General features: G+C 40.1%; 1 protein-coding gene across 1 annotated transcript in view; it reads left to right on the top strand.

The window, feature by feature from the left end:
- Window positions 1-13,099, top strand: part of ADAM28 (ADAM metallopeptidase domain 28) — a 72,408-nt gene that overhangs the window by 47,702 nt on the left and 11,607 nt on the right. Inside the window, exons 14-18 of the mRNA XM_043927715.1 lie at window positions 4,552-4,747; window positions 6,629-6,731; window positions 9,149-9,308; window positions 10,247-10,327; window positions 11,129-11,207. Of these exons, the coding sequence (XP_043783650.1) occupies window positions 4,552-4,747; window positions 6,629-6,731; window positions 9,149-9,308; window positions 10,247-10,327; window positions 11,129-11,207 (619 nt within the window). The remainder of the gene's footprint in view (window positions 1-4,551; window positions 4,748-6,628; window positions 6,732-9,148; window positions 9,309-10,246; window positions 10,328-11,128; window positions 11,208-13,099) is intronic.

The following is a 13,099-nucleotide window of genomic DNA, read 5'->3' as shown; positions in this document are numbered from 1 at the left end:
ACCTGAGAGCTAGGTGTATCTGGGTCAGGGTGCAGATCCCCAGGCAGGTTGAGGTGTGACAACTTCCTGGAGATTGAATCCCTGGGCAGGTGGAGACATGACAACCTCCCAAGGACCAGATTCCTAGGCGGGTCAAGGTAGGTCGACCTCCTGGGACCCCGGGCTGGTGGATCCCCAAGCAGGCTGAGGCATGACAACCTCCCGGGGACAGATCCCTAGGCAGGTTGAGGCAGGTCGACCTCTTGGGACCCGCAGGCTGGAGTTGGGAATTCCCAATGACTCCAGTGTGACTAGTGCTGGTTAGGATTAAGGGGCTGTAATCTTAACTCATTGCTGTTTTGTCCACCACAGATGGGAATAGATACCATGATGTAAAGTAATCCAAGCCTGTGCCCTGAGACTGGGAACCTGAGGAAATAGCCATAAACCTTATCCTCTTATTTCTCTGAGGGAATGTAAGTCACTGATTTCCTCCCCTAAGTTAAGTTAAAGTTAAGTCGCTCAGTCGTGTCCAACTCTTTGCGACCCTGTGGACTGTATGGAGGACAGGCTCCTCCATCCATGGGATTCTCCAGGCAAGAATACTGGAGTGGGTTGCCATTTCCTTCTCCAGGGGATCTTCCCGACCCAGGGGTCAAACCCAGGTCTGCTGCATTGCAGGCAGACGCTTTAACTTCTGAGCCACCAGGGCAGTTTAGGGTGTCTCCAATGGTAAACATTTCATTGTCATAGACCCACTTTAGGTAATAACAGAAGTAGTGACAAAGGAGTGGGTTATCTGGTCCTGTTAGGGGCATTAAGAGCACTTTAATAATAAGCAAGGTGGAGCAATGTTGCCTGCAGTAGGGGCAGGTTTATGGTTGTAGGAATTAGTAAGTGGCTTAAGGACAAAATGATAAGAGGCAACAGATCAGATGTTCCATAAAAGTGGAGTGGAGATTTGATCCAGGGGTATGTCTGTAGCTTTAGGAGAAGGGTGGTAAGGGTTTGGGCCCAAACAACCTGCAGGGTTAACTCCCAAAGTGGCAAACATTGTCCCTGGAAGCCCAGTTGCCCTTGAAGGGATGCCACCAACAGATTAACTTCTAGCAGGCATTTGTGCCTGTCACCCACCCTAGCAGGTTCACTGAGAGGTGCTGTTGTTGCACATGTTGTGGGAAACATGGAAGATGAAGGTGTGAACCTCTAGAGGGATTGGATATTATACACTATTTCCCTCCCAAGGGCTAGTTGTTTTCTGGTTGTCCTGCCAGAAGATTATAGAGGCAACATTGTGGGCCTGGACAGGACTCATGAAAAGAATATGAAACAGGACTGAAGCAGGCAGGGCACAACTTTTGAAAGACTGATATAGCCCAAGGGCATAACACAAACCAATTAAAATCAAATGGGTCCAAGATGCAGACAAGTCAAAAATCAACTAAAAGCCTTCAATCTGCAAGCTAAATGACACACCTGAAGGCCCCATGACAGTTCCAAGGCACTATCAAAAGACCAAGGAGTGAGAGTTTCCCCAAATGTTGGAATGACCCTCCCACTCATTAGTGTATGAAATCACCCAGCCCGTAAAAACTAACCACACCACATTTCATGGGCACCGTATATACCCTCTGTGATGGCACACACTCGGTGGTCTGTGCTTCTCTGTGAATTCAAACAAATCTACCTCTTACTTATCGCTGTGTCTCTCACTGAACTTTTTTGCAATGAGACATCAAGAACCTGAGCTTCATTAGGTACTGAAACCAGGCACTGTGGGTTTTGGCTGGGCTCAAGTCCTGATTGGACACGACTGAGTAACTAAGCATAGCGCAGAGTCCATGCCACATGGGTTTGAGTCCCAATCTTAGGTAAACAGTTTCAAACACAACTTTCAGAAATGGAAAGATGATCACCTGCCCAATACTTTGTAAACAGAGGCATAGATGGAGAGAGGAGCTAAAGGACAGGAGGAAAAAGCAGTGGGAAAAACATGCCAAGGAACCCCTTTCATAACTTGCTGGAAAAACTGCTAAATGCCTGCCCTGTGCCCACAGTTTTCATTGGCCTGATCCTAGGCACAAAGGAGATTAAGGACCAAAGAACCCTCACCCACCTGGGCAACAGCTACTAGGGCACAGCAGATAGTGGAGCCTTCAGGACACACTTGGGAGTAGCCCCAGTCAGAGTCCCTCAGTTGCACCCACGGCCATTCATCTGTTCACAGGGGGTTCAAGGAAATAAGACACAAGAGACTGTAAAGGAATTAAGATTCTGTTAGCCATATGTCCATCCAGCCAAAGGGGCGAGGACCTCCTACCTAAACTGGAGGTCTTCTGGAATCTGAGACTGAGCATCATGAGCTTTCATCTGAGTTTGTTTTTGCTATCCCAGTTTCCAGCACACGGGCTTCTTGTCATTTCCACTGCACTGGGTTTCCTTCACGTTCAGCTTCCAGCATGTGAGCTTCCACTAAGTCAGCCTTCTGCTGTGCTTGCTATCTGCCTCGCTGAGGATGAGCTGAGGTTGTTTCAGCCAGGTTACATCTGGGTCACGGCACCAGATATGTCGGGGGATTGTGTAATTTTCTTGGTTCTGTCTCTCTGCAACAAAGATTTGAAATGGTGGATCAGTGTTACAGTTCAGTTACAGCTGTTTTATTTGGCAAGCAAAGGATAGTACACCCTCAAGGCGTGAGGGTGGGCTGACCTCAAAGGAGAGGCCTTAATCCGTCTTGGCTTCCCCTTTTTATACATTTGTTTCCTCCCCACTGAGCCTGCCCTATGAAAATTGGGCTAGCCAAGAAGTGGGTATGTTTTTTTTACCTGAAGTTCTCACTCCAGTCCATGGGTTTTCTTTTGAACCGTTTTTGCAGGCTTTTCCCTTTCTTTGTCTTTTAGACACCACCATTTTGGACTCCTTTTTCCTATTCTAACTACCTAACATGTCCATAGGATTTTTCATGCAAAAATACTGGAGTGGGTTGCCATTTTCCTCCTTCAGGGAATCTTCCTGACCCAGGGATCAAACCCGCAGCGCCTGTGTCTCTTGCATTGCACACACATACACACACACACATACAAAAGTGGTATTTTTCCTCAAAATATTTGCTGTTTCCTTAGGGTGAGGATATATTCATACATATGGATTAAAATACAATACATGATTAAATGCCAGGTAGATATTATAATGATATATGACCTTTGGGTAATATTACTTTCCACATATTTTTTCACTTAATTTTCATAATGGCTTATAAAGTTAAGATTAAACTCAATTGCTGAGGGTACACATCTAACCACTGGCAGAGCCAAGTGTGTATCTTTCATATCCAAAGTATGTGTCTTTCATATCCAAATTCTGGACTGTTTTCCTACTACGTGTGGAAAAGAGGAGCAGTGATCCACATTGAAGGGATCAGAGGAGTTTTCATGGAAAAATTAGGCTTTCAAATAGTTTGGGAAGTAGAGCAGATTTTATATAAACAGAAAGAAAAAAAAATTCCAAATGAGGAAAGAATAAACAGAAGGTAAAGCATGGTTTGTGTGACATCTGATAAGAAAGTTAGTCTGACTGGAGCAGAGGAGCTTTGCAGGGTCTCATAGGCCCCAGTTAAAATTTTGTAAAGATTTTTACAGAATATAAAATAGATATCTCTATTTATATCTATTTATAAAATATATATCTCTCACTAATGTAAAGATATTAAAAAGTGTCTTGATGATGTGAAGTGGTGGCGGTTTAGTCAGAGTCATATCTGACTCTTTGTGACCCCATGGACTATAGCCCGCAAGCCCTCTCTGTCTGCGGGATTTCTCAGGCAAGAACACTGGCGTGAGAACACACCTAGTTGCTTCAGCTAAGGAAGGAGTTGCTTCCAGTATCCACACAGGCCTCTTTAGGTCTGCCTGAATGGCAGGATTTCTTTGACTAACATTTCTCTGAGCAAATAAGAGCAAGATTTGCAGTAACAGATTTTAATGGAATTAACACAGCAAATGAACATTTTTGGTTTGTTTCTCCCTCTTAATAAATCACTCCATAGGAAGATGTGAGTGAAAAAAGAAATATCTAAAATTACATTAAAAGGAATTCAGGTTTAGGAAACTCGATGCCTGGGAAAATCTCAGAGCATGCTGACTGGGGCTTTGAAGCTTATCTTCCTTATTACAGAAGATTCACTTCACCAGTAAATTTCTGGAGCTGCTGATTTAAATCTCCTTGAAAAGCTTGAGAAAGATGCATTTAACAAAGGGAGAGTTAACTTCCTTCTTCGCATCTATAATATTGCTTGGTGTTCTAAAGTATTTTTTCATTGTTATTTTTATAGCAGTTGCTCTACAAATTCAGAAGTAGTGATTGCTTTAACGACTCAGGGTTCGGCCAAAGTCAGTAGAAGTGACATTATAGGAGATGGTTTTGGCTTATACAACTGTAAATTAAAATAGAACGATGCCTCTAGGTACGCATTGCTAGTTAAAGGCCACAGGGAAAATATAATTTGCATCAATTTGAGATACTATGGTAGGTCAGGTGGAAAAAGCTCATGTCTACATTTTTATTTCCCTACAGTTAAAAAAGGCTGGTGAGGTGTGCAGACCAGCAAAAGATGAGTGTGACCTGCCCGACCTGTGTGATGGCAAATCTCCTCTTTGCCCCAGTGATCGGTACCAAATCAATGGCTTCCCTTGCCAGAATGGGACGGGCTACTGCTGGATGGGAACGTGCCCCACCCTGGAGAAGCAGTGCACTGACCTCTGGGGACCAGGTAGGAGGACAAGCCCAGGGTCACTGGCACGTCTGCCTCTTTCCATGTCCACACGCAGGAAAACCCTATCATCCCAAGGGACAGTGTTTCGTCGTGGCTGAAGTAGCATTCTGTCCCATCCGTCTGTCTTTCCTTTATGGTTTCCTTTGCTGTGCAAAAGCTTTTACCTTTAATTAGGTTTCATTTGTTTATTTCGTTTCTATTTTCATCACTCTAGGAGGGGGGTCAAAAAGATCCTGTGATTTATGTCATAGTGTGAACTGCCTGTATTTTCCTTTAAGAGTTTTAAATATCTGGTCTTACATTTAGGTCTGTAATCCATTTTGAGTTTATTTTTGTGTGTGGTGTTAGGAAGTGTTCTAATTTCATTCTTTTGCATGTAGCTGTCCAGTTTTCCCAGCACTACTTACTGAAGAGACTGTCTTTTCTCCACTGTGTATTCTTACCTCTTTGGTCATAGATTAGGTGACCATAGGTGTGTGAGTTTATCTCCGGACTTTCTATTCTGCTCCACTGATTAATCTTTCATTCTGATCTTTTGCTGTGAGTGTATAGGTATGCAAGATTTCTGTGTATTAGTTTTGTATCCTGCAACTTTCCCAAATTCATTGATGAGCTCTAGTAGTTTTCAAATTCATTGATGAGCTCAAATTCATTGATGAGTAGTTTTCTGGTAGCATCTTTAGGATTTTCTATATAGAATCATGTCATCTGCAAATAGTGACAGTTTTTTGTATTTCTTTCCATTATGGTTTATTACAGGATATTGAATGTAGTTCCCTGAGCTATACGATGGGACCTTATTTCTTAACCATCCTATAGTAATTTGTATCTCCTAGTCCTAGATTCCATAGGCTTTTTATTATTTTTAACTTCATTATTGTTTTTTCAAAGGCTGGATTCATATTTTCCAGGTCTTCGTATTGATCTTTAAGGTTGGGGAGAGAGAAGGAGTAGAGGCATTAGAAAAAGAAGGATAGAGTCATTTGACTCAATAGAACTTGATTTGAAGTCTGATTTTTCATCTCTGTGGCTTTAACCAATACTACCCTCTGTATCTTTATTAACAAAATGAGAATGCTAATAAGAATGGGCAATATTTTTACACCATGTTCTACTGACCAGGCACTCTTCTCAGTGGCTCACATAGATTAACTCATTTAATCTTCTTAATAGTGGACTTCCTTGGTGGTTCGATGGTTAAGACTCTGTCTTCCAATGCAGAGGGTGTGGGTTCGATCCCTGGTAGGGAAACTAAGATCTCACATGACTCCAGGAGTGATCAAACATTTAAATAAATAAAGTTTGTTTTTTAAAAAAGACATAATCCTAAAAACTTAAAAAAAAATTCCTCATAATAACATTACAAGGGCATACTATCATAGAGTCATCATTTTCACACAGAGCAAATTGAAAGTTTAAGGCAATTAACCATATCATACAGCTCTTAACCACTGATTGCCCATCTGATGAAGATTGCATGAGAAATTAAACTTGTGATGCATATTACTTCCTGGCAGAGTAGAAGTCTGATTAAGCATAGGGTGTACCTGTCACATGTATACCCTCCAACAGGACAGCATTCCAGGATCTGCCTGTGGGCTGCTGCTAAGATAACTATGGCTCTTCTAGCTAAGTCTTCAATCTTGCAGATGTTTCCAAATATTTAGATAGCCATCATTCAAAAATAGGCCATCCAAAATATTATTTTAACTCCAGACATCTCTCTTGATATCATATCAAACTATATTTCCAAGAAGAGGTATGATGCTAAAATCGTATTCTTCATACTGTCTTTCTGTTTCATGAATCCTTTGTAGCACTGAACTACTTACTTCTCTTCTTTCCATCTATGACCTTACTGACCTTGCTTGATCCTAGGATCCCAGGTTGCAGATAAGTCATGTTTTAGAAAAAATGAAGGTGGATCAACTTATGGATACTGTCGAAAAGTGAACAACACACGCATTCCCTGTAAAGCAAAGTAAGTGGCCTTGCTATTTGAACTTCCTGCTCATTTTCACACATGTTGATTTATCCCATTTAAAGAGAAAGTAATTTGGACATCATTTATTTGATAAACATTCATTGAGTGGCTATTACTTGCTTTATTTTAGGCTAGACACTGAGTTAAAAAGGTAAATAGGGAATGATTCCCATTTTTCAGTCTCTCATAATGCGTGCTTCAAAGGACACCAAGTATAGCTGCTGTTAAATAGAATGAACGTTTGAGAAGGAATATACAAGAGTAAATGGGCCTCGCTGGAAATGTGTGAACTGATTCTCCAGTATGCTTCAGATGCTTTTCCATCTACTGCATTTCATGATGATTCTATGGTAGAAGTACATATCTTCTCAGAGGAATAAGCAACACAACGATTGTACAGGTGGTTTTTGAACTTGCCATGGCATTCCATAAAGAAAAAGTACAGTAAGGGAAAAGACTGACAACTGACCTAAAGAATTTGTTTTCCATAAAAAAACTGATAGTCTGAAAAAAGAAAAGATAAAATACTGTAATCAGTGAACTTGAGATCTTTCTATATATTTCCCTTGGATCCTACAGTTCTAAGATGATTTTTAAAAATTAAATGATAATAGATGAAATACCTGTTCCAAACTTTGCATGGGCAAACTAATGTGTAACAAGACACTTAATGAAAAAGATCAGCATTTCTCCAAGTTTTTTCTGTTGAAATAACACTAATATTTCTTGATGATAGTTATTACCAAACAAGCTATGTTGGACAGAAGATCATCTCTTGGGGAGTTTGAGCCTCAAAGATGGTCATGCCTTGTGGGATCTCCTTTATAGGAAATCAGGGGAAAATATATTAATAAAAGGCTATGTGTGTGTGGGAGTAGAGTGAGTGGGTAGCAATATTTAGTATGAGAGGTTGTGATAGGGAAAAGAGGCTAGGGTAATTCCATCTTTCCTCTGTAAAGTGTACACACACCCTTGTTCTGTATAAATGCTTGTGTGAATACTGGATAATTTCTGCAACCAAAGGCATAAGCATTTCATTTCTTCCCACAGACTGGCCTTCTGATCACTTCTTAATAATTTTTGCTTGTAGTGAGAAGTAAGCCTGAAATTCCCTGGGTCCTAGAGCCTTCCTAGGGCTTCCTTGGTGGCTCAGAGGATCAAGAGTCTGCCTGTGATGCAGGAGACCTGGGTTCAGTCTCTGGGTTGGGAAGATGCCCTGGAGAAGGAAATGGCAACCCACTCCAGTATTCTTGCCTGGAGGATTCCACAGATAGAGAAACCTGGTAGGCTACAGTCCATGGGGTTGCAGAGTCAGATATGACTGAGCAACTTTCACCTTTTTAGAGCCTTCCTGTTAAAGCTCTACCTAAATTATTCAAGAAAAACACCTTCTCAAGTCTGGAAAGAATGCATGCCTTTCTCTGCTCCTCACTGGTATTTTTTTCTAAAAGCCACCAGAGTAATCAGAAGAATCTGATTCTAACACTCTCAGAAGACTTTTTTCACAACTTTCCTCTAAATTTTGCATAAAAGCAATTGATTCCAATTTTGTTGGCATTGACTTTCTTCCCCTTGCTAGTGAATGTAAGGCTTTAGTGAGCCCCTAGCAGTTTCATCTGAATTTGCAGGGGTTCTTTCAGGAACTCACATGATGCCTTGGAGTGTCATCCAAGGCTCAGCCTTATACTGATACAGCTATAGTCAGGAGAATTATTCTGCTGCAATTCATGCAATAAATAACCTTAGCTGAAACAAGACAGAAACTGACTTCCTAGGTGCCCTCCTTGATGTTAAGAACTGATTGTTGAAGCTGAAGCTCCAATACTTTGGTCACCTAATGCAAAGAACTGACTCACTGGAAAAGACCCTGATGCTGGGAAAGATGGAAGGGAAAAGGGAAAGGGGTGGCAGAGGGTGAGATGGTCGAACCGCATCACCTACTCAGTGGACACAGATTTGAGCAAACTATGGGAGATAGTGCAGGACAAGGGAGCCTAGCGTGCTGCAGTCCATGGGGTCCCAAAGAGTCAGACACAACTTCGTGACTGAACATCAACAACAACACATACCCTCACATAAGGCCACTTTCAAGAATCTGAAGTTAAGGTTCTGCATCCTTCCCACTGGCCAGAATTTAGGTAACTGGCCAAAATTAGGGAATCTGGGAGACAAGGGGTTTTTTGTTCTTGTCGTTTGTTTTTTTAGCAACACCGGGCCTTGGAAACCATTGAATATGGTGGTTCTGTTACTTAAGAATAAGGGGGAAATTGGTACAAAGGAGAACTAGGAGTCTCTGCCTTAGGGAAAAATGCCATTAGTTAAATATTGATAGTCCAGGAGGCGATTTACGTTTGCATAAAACGGCAGTTTGGATCCTGGTGCTTCAACAGCAGCAAATTTTGGCTTTTCCTCAGAGATGCCATGTGTGGGAAGTTGTTCTGTAATGGTGGCTCAGATTATCTGCCCTGGAAGGGACGTATAGTCACAACCCTGACATGTAGACTATTTGATCCTGAAGACAGCAGTGAAGAAATTGGCATGGTAATCAATGGAACCAAATGTGGAGATAAGAAGGTGAGTTGAAATTGCGGCTTTTACTCAGAACGTTCTTTCCGTTTGGTTTTTGTTTTGTTTATTTTCTTCTCGGGCCTCTCTGTGTTTCATGGAGCACAATTTTCAAAGTAATGTTTACGCCATTCATGTGTACATGACTGTGTTGTTCCCTTCAGTGTTATTTAATAAGTAACTAATATGTGCTTAGCACAAGGATGTTAAATTCGGGCAAGTTTTATTGCCCCTAAATTGGTAGGTTCTCAGCAAATGATAGCCACTGATAATAATAAATATAATCATAGCAATACTACTTATTTTTACACAAAATTTTATTTTAATCTTAGAGATGATATGATATTAACTTGTTTTCCATAGTATTTTTGCTTGGAATGAGTACCTTGTATCATGTGCAATGCTTAGCTCAGTGCTAACTATCAGTCTGTAGAGCTGGACTAAAGAGGTGGATTAAGAGAATAATCCATGAGGGAATGAAGTAAGGAAATTTTCTTTAGAGAGGACTTCCTAAATATTTTATTACAAAAATTACCTAGATTCCATCTTCCTATTTTCAAAGGGATGCTGTGATTTCTCTAATAAAAAGCAAGTTTGATAACAATATGTGCATGTATGCTTAGTCGCTTCAGTCTTTTCCAATTCTTTGTGACCTTGTGGACTGTAACCCACCAGGCTCCTCTGTCCATGGGATTTCCCAGGCAAAAATACTGGAGTGGGTTGCCATTTCCCCCTCCAGGGGATCTTCCAGATCCAGGGACTGAACCCACGTCTCCTGCATCTCCTGCATTGCAGGCAGATTCTTTATCCACTGAGCCACCTGGGAAGCTCTTGATAGCATTAATAGTAGCTAAAAATAGAAGATTAACTCCTGAAGAGTCATCAGTGTGCATAAGTGATATCTTTGGACATTCATGTCGGCTTTGTGTTTTTCACATCACTTTCAGGTTTGCATTAACGCAGAATGTGTGGACCTGGAAAGAACTTACAAATCAGCAAATTGCTCCTCTAAGTGCAAAGGACATGCTGTAAGTCTTGACAGTGTTTCCCAAAGCATACCAAATCTTATGTCATTTTAGGTCAAACAGTTTGGGTGATATTAATGTGATATTTCAGTGTTGAATGATTCAAACAACTAAGTTTATCTAACTCTTCGGTACTTTGATTCAATGAAAACTTCCTTCAAAGAACCTGGTACTAAAATTCCTGTTTTTTGTTTTGTTTTTTAACTTTTTATTTTATATTAGCATATAGCCAATTAACAAATGATGTTCTGATAGTTTCAGGCAAATATCAAAGGGACTCGGTCACACACACACACACACACACACGTATCCATTCTCCCCAAACTCTCCTCCCATCCAGCCTGCCACATAACACTGAGCAGAGTTTCCTATGCTGTAGGTAGGTCTTTGTTGGTTATCCATTTTAAATATAGCAATGTATACATGTCCATCCCAAACTCCCTAACTATCCAGTCCCCCCAAGAACCATAATTTCATTCTCTAAGCCTGTGAGTCTCTTTCTGTTTTGTAAGTTCATTTGTATCAATTCTTTTAGATTCCACATATAAGTATGTCATATGATATTTCTCCTTCTCTGCCTGACTTACTTCACTCAGGATGACGTTTCTCTAAGTTCATCCATGTTGCTGCAGATGGCATTATGAAATTCCTATTATTGATGCTTAAAATATGTAGGTAGTTGAAAGGCTGCAGAGGAGGGGGCTATTCTTTTTTTTTTCTGAAATGTACTTAATTATGGACGAATAAGCCCGTGTGTTGCGCGTCAGTCCAATGAGAAAACTAACAGAACCATTGCTTCTCTAGGTGTGTGACCATGAGCTTCAGTGTCAGTGTAAAGAAGGATGGGCCCCTCCTGACTGCTCTCGTTCTTCCACGGTCTTCAGTACGTAAACTATACATGTCTAACCAGAGAAAACTGCTCACCTCTTCCAAGCGTTTATTTCCTATTATGTAAGATTCCATGCCTTTTTCTCTCTCTCCTTGGAATTCCTGTTCTGTAGGTAATGAATCCATGATATTAACTCCAAAGTCTCTCCAACAACTTTTAAATCATATTTCCCACCTTCTTATGTTTTTATATTTTACCAAAATTCTTGAAATTTTATATTTGTCATTTCATTTTAATTTTCTGAGTTTTCTTGCTTTACAATTGTCCCGTTTTCATAACAGCCTTGACTGAATGTATACTAGGTATAATATCCTCATAAAACTTTCTAAGAATATGACTTATTATTTTTGCAGGTTCAGTCTCTTCTCCAGATTACCTCTATTTCTTTTGAGTTTTTTTTTTTTCACCCTCTCTTATATTTCATTTTTCTATTTTTACTTCAGGATATATGATCCTTCATTGAATGTGGGATTAGGTTGACTTGAATTAGCTTACAGGGGTTTCTTGGCATGTGTTCATGCTTGTTGGACCTTACCTCTCCTGATGGGAGATCTGGCTGAGAGCTCCATCAGTAGGCAGATCTCCCTATAGACCTCAGACATTCAATGTGGAAATAGCCAGAGTAGAGAGCCTCACCTCCAGTTGCCATGGTGATGAATATCTTGCCCTGAGGACAGAGCTCTTCATTATAATTTACTTTTAGAAACAGCTGCTCTTCCTCAGAACCCCTTCCTAGTGCTTTACAACCTTTAAGCCATTTGGCATAAATAGAATTGTTATATTTTAGCAACTCGTGTGGGTCAGTAGTGATAACACATTGAAATTTTTGTTTAAATTCTTTTTATAGCTAGTAATAATGATAGAATCTTTTCTTAATTTTTTTTTTGGCCATTGGTATTTTCTCTTTTATGAAATATTTGTTCATGCCATTTTGTGTATTTTTCTATTGGGTGTCTCCCCGACCCCCTGTTAACTTGTTTAAGTTTTAATATGCTTGATATAAGCTATTTTTCAGTTATATGTGCTACAAATAACTCCCTTCATTCTGTGTTTTCTCACTCTCTTTGTGATGTCATGTGATTAAAGAAGCTTTTAATTGTAATGTAGTCAATTTGTTTATCATTTCCTTGATGATTAGTTTTTTTTTTCCTTTTTGTGTCCTTTTTAAGGAATTTGTTTCTATCCTGAAGTTATGAATGTATATCCGTATATGATCTTCTGAAAAGGATTATTGTATTGCTTTTTCAAATTTAAATCTGTAATGTATCTAGAATTATTTTGTGTATGATGCAAGTATTCAATTTCACTTTTATCCCAGATAGGTATTCAATTGTCACACCATCATTTATGTAATAGATCTGTGCTATGCTAAATCATTTCAGTAGTATCCAACTCTTTGTGACCCCATGGATTGTAATCCACCAGGCTCCTCTGTCCATGAGATTCTCCAGGCAAGAATACTGGAGTGGGTTGCCATGCCCTTCTCCAGAGGATCTTCCTGGCCCAGGGATCAATCCCTTGTCTCTTGTGTCTCCTGAACTGGCAAGTGGGTTCCTTACCACTAGCACCACCTGGGAAACCCATGTAATAGATCATCCTTCCTTAATGCTTTATAGTGCCAATTTTCTTTCTTTCTTTTTTTTTAAATTTATTTATTTATTTTATTATTATTATTATTATTTTATTAGTTGGAGGCTAATTACTTCACAACATTTCAGTGGATTTTGTCATACATTGATATGGCCAGTTTTCTAATAAAGCATGTGTGTCTGCATGTGTGTCTTTCTGGGATATTTCTACTTTTCTGGGGGTTCTATTTGACTATCCATATGCCAGTATAAGGCCTTCCTAGGTGACTCAGTGATAAAGAATCCTCCTGCCATTGC

This window comes from Cervus elaphus, chromosome 16 (genome assembly GCF_910594005.1).
Source record: "Cervus elaphus chromosome 16, mCerEla1.1, whole genome shotgun sequence".
Classification (NCBI taxonomy): Eukaryota; Metazoa; Chordata; class Mammalia; order Artiodactyla; family Cervidae; genus Cervus; species Cervus elaphus.
The sequence above is the reverse complement of the archived record's forward strand: the minus strand, read 5'-3'. Positions and strand labels throughout refer to the sequence as shown.